This window comes from Sphaeroforma arctica (genome assembly GCF_001186125.1).
Source record: "Sphaeroforma arctica JP610 unplaced genomic scaffold supercont1.8718, whole genome shotgun sequence".
In the NCBI taxonomy this organism is placed as follows: domain Eukaryota; class Ichthyosporea; order Ichthyophonida; genus Sphaeroforma; species Sphaeroforma arctica.
In genome coordinates this window covers 1-1,192 of record NW_014031840.1, presented here as the reverse complement: position 1 = coordinate 1,192, position 1,192 = coordinate 1, and the positions used below count along the sequence as shown (strand labels likewise).

Here is a 1,192-nt window from a genome sequence, read left to right as displayed (position 1 = left end):
ATACACACACACACACACACACACCACCCACCCACCCACCACACACACACACATATATATATATATAAATAAATATATAGGTATATTATTATAGTGGGTATACATATACAAAGAAATAAAAATAATTCAATAAAAACGTACATCCCTATAAATGAGCATGTCACCATGTGTTGTACTTGGATCTACTTCATCGCACGTTATTGTAGTGCACATAACATGGGTTGACAGACAGCGTTGAGAACCGTCAATGCGGTGTCCGACAAACATTTCAAGTCACTCACAGCTAAACCTCGCAGCTACACTCGTTAGCGATTGGCTCAGGTGAGTTGCTCGATGGTTTTTCTTTGGTTTTTGGCTATGCCATACCTCCAGCGTGACATCGAAGAAGAAGTTGCTGCCCACGTTCGGTGCAGAGGTAACCCCCAGCCCTGTGTTGTTCATCATTTTGGCCAGCGCTGCGCGTAGGGAGTAGTAAGCGATGTGTTAGTTTACGACGAGTTGGTTTACGACGAGTTAGTTTACGGACGAGTTAGTTTACGACGTGCTAGTGTACGACGTGTTAGTTTATGACGTATTGCCTCTGTGGCATTCTCACAACTCCGACTGTAACAGTTTCACGCACTGGGCATGATAGATTGTAAGGAGAGCCTTGTACTGAAACCTTAAGCCCTGGCACGTCACGAGCAGACTAATTCAGACGTCAGCCGTTGCGGATAAACGTAAGAGTAGGGACATCGGTAAGAGAGAGCAGTCGAAGCTAAGCCAGACCTATATAACCCAAGCTCAGGAGACAAGAACTTGGTATTACATTATATGATAAGGAAACAAGAACTTGGTATTATATAGCATGATAAAGAGACAAAAACTTGGTACTATATAACAGGATGATACGAAAAGAAGGACTTGGTACTAAATTATTTGATAAGGAAACAAGAACTTGGTACTATATTATACGATAAGGAAACAAGACCTTGGTATTATATAATAGGATGTTAAGAAAACAAGAACTTGGTATTACGCAACATTGTGTCTACGTACCCGTAGATATGGACAGCCCCAGTCCTGTTCCCCCGTTGGGTCCGTTAGGATGCACCTGCATATACGTTAAATAAACAAGGTTTGGCAGAAGATATGCTTAAGACTACTGAAGTTCTGGTGCTAAAGTAGATGTCCCCTGATATACGAAAACATA

The 1,192-nt window shown here is 41.9% G+C and overlaps 1 protein-coding gene across 1 annotated transcript; it reads right to left on the bottom strand.

Annotated features, from left to right (window-relative positions):
* Window positions 1-273: 273 nt before the first annotated feature.
* On the bottom strand, window positions 274-1,099 carry SARC_16721 (hypothetical protein; the record flags this gene model as incomplete). The annotated part of the gene is made up of 2 exons (XM_014289176.1): window positions 274-455; window positions 1,039-1,099. The coding sequence occupies 2 exons, from the start codon at window positions 1,097-1,099 to the stop codon at window positions 274-276; spliced, it is 243 nt and encodes an 80-aa protein (XP_014144651.1).
* Window positions 1,100-1,192: the final 93 nt, after the last annotated feature.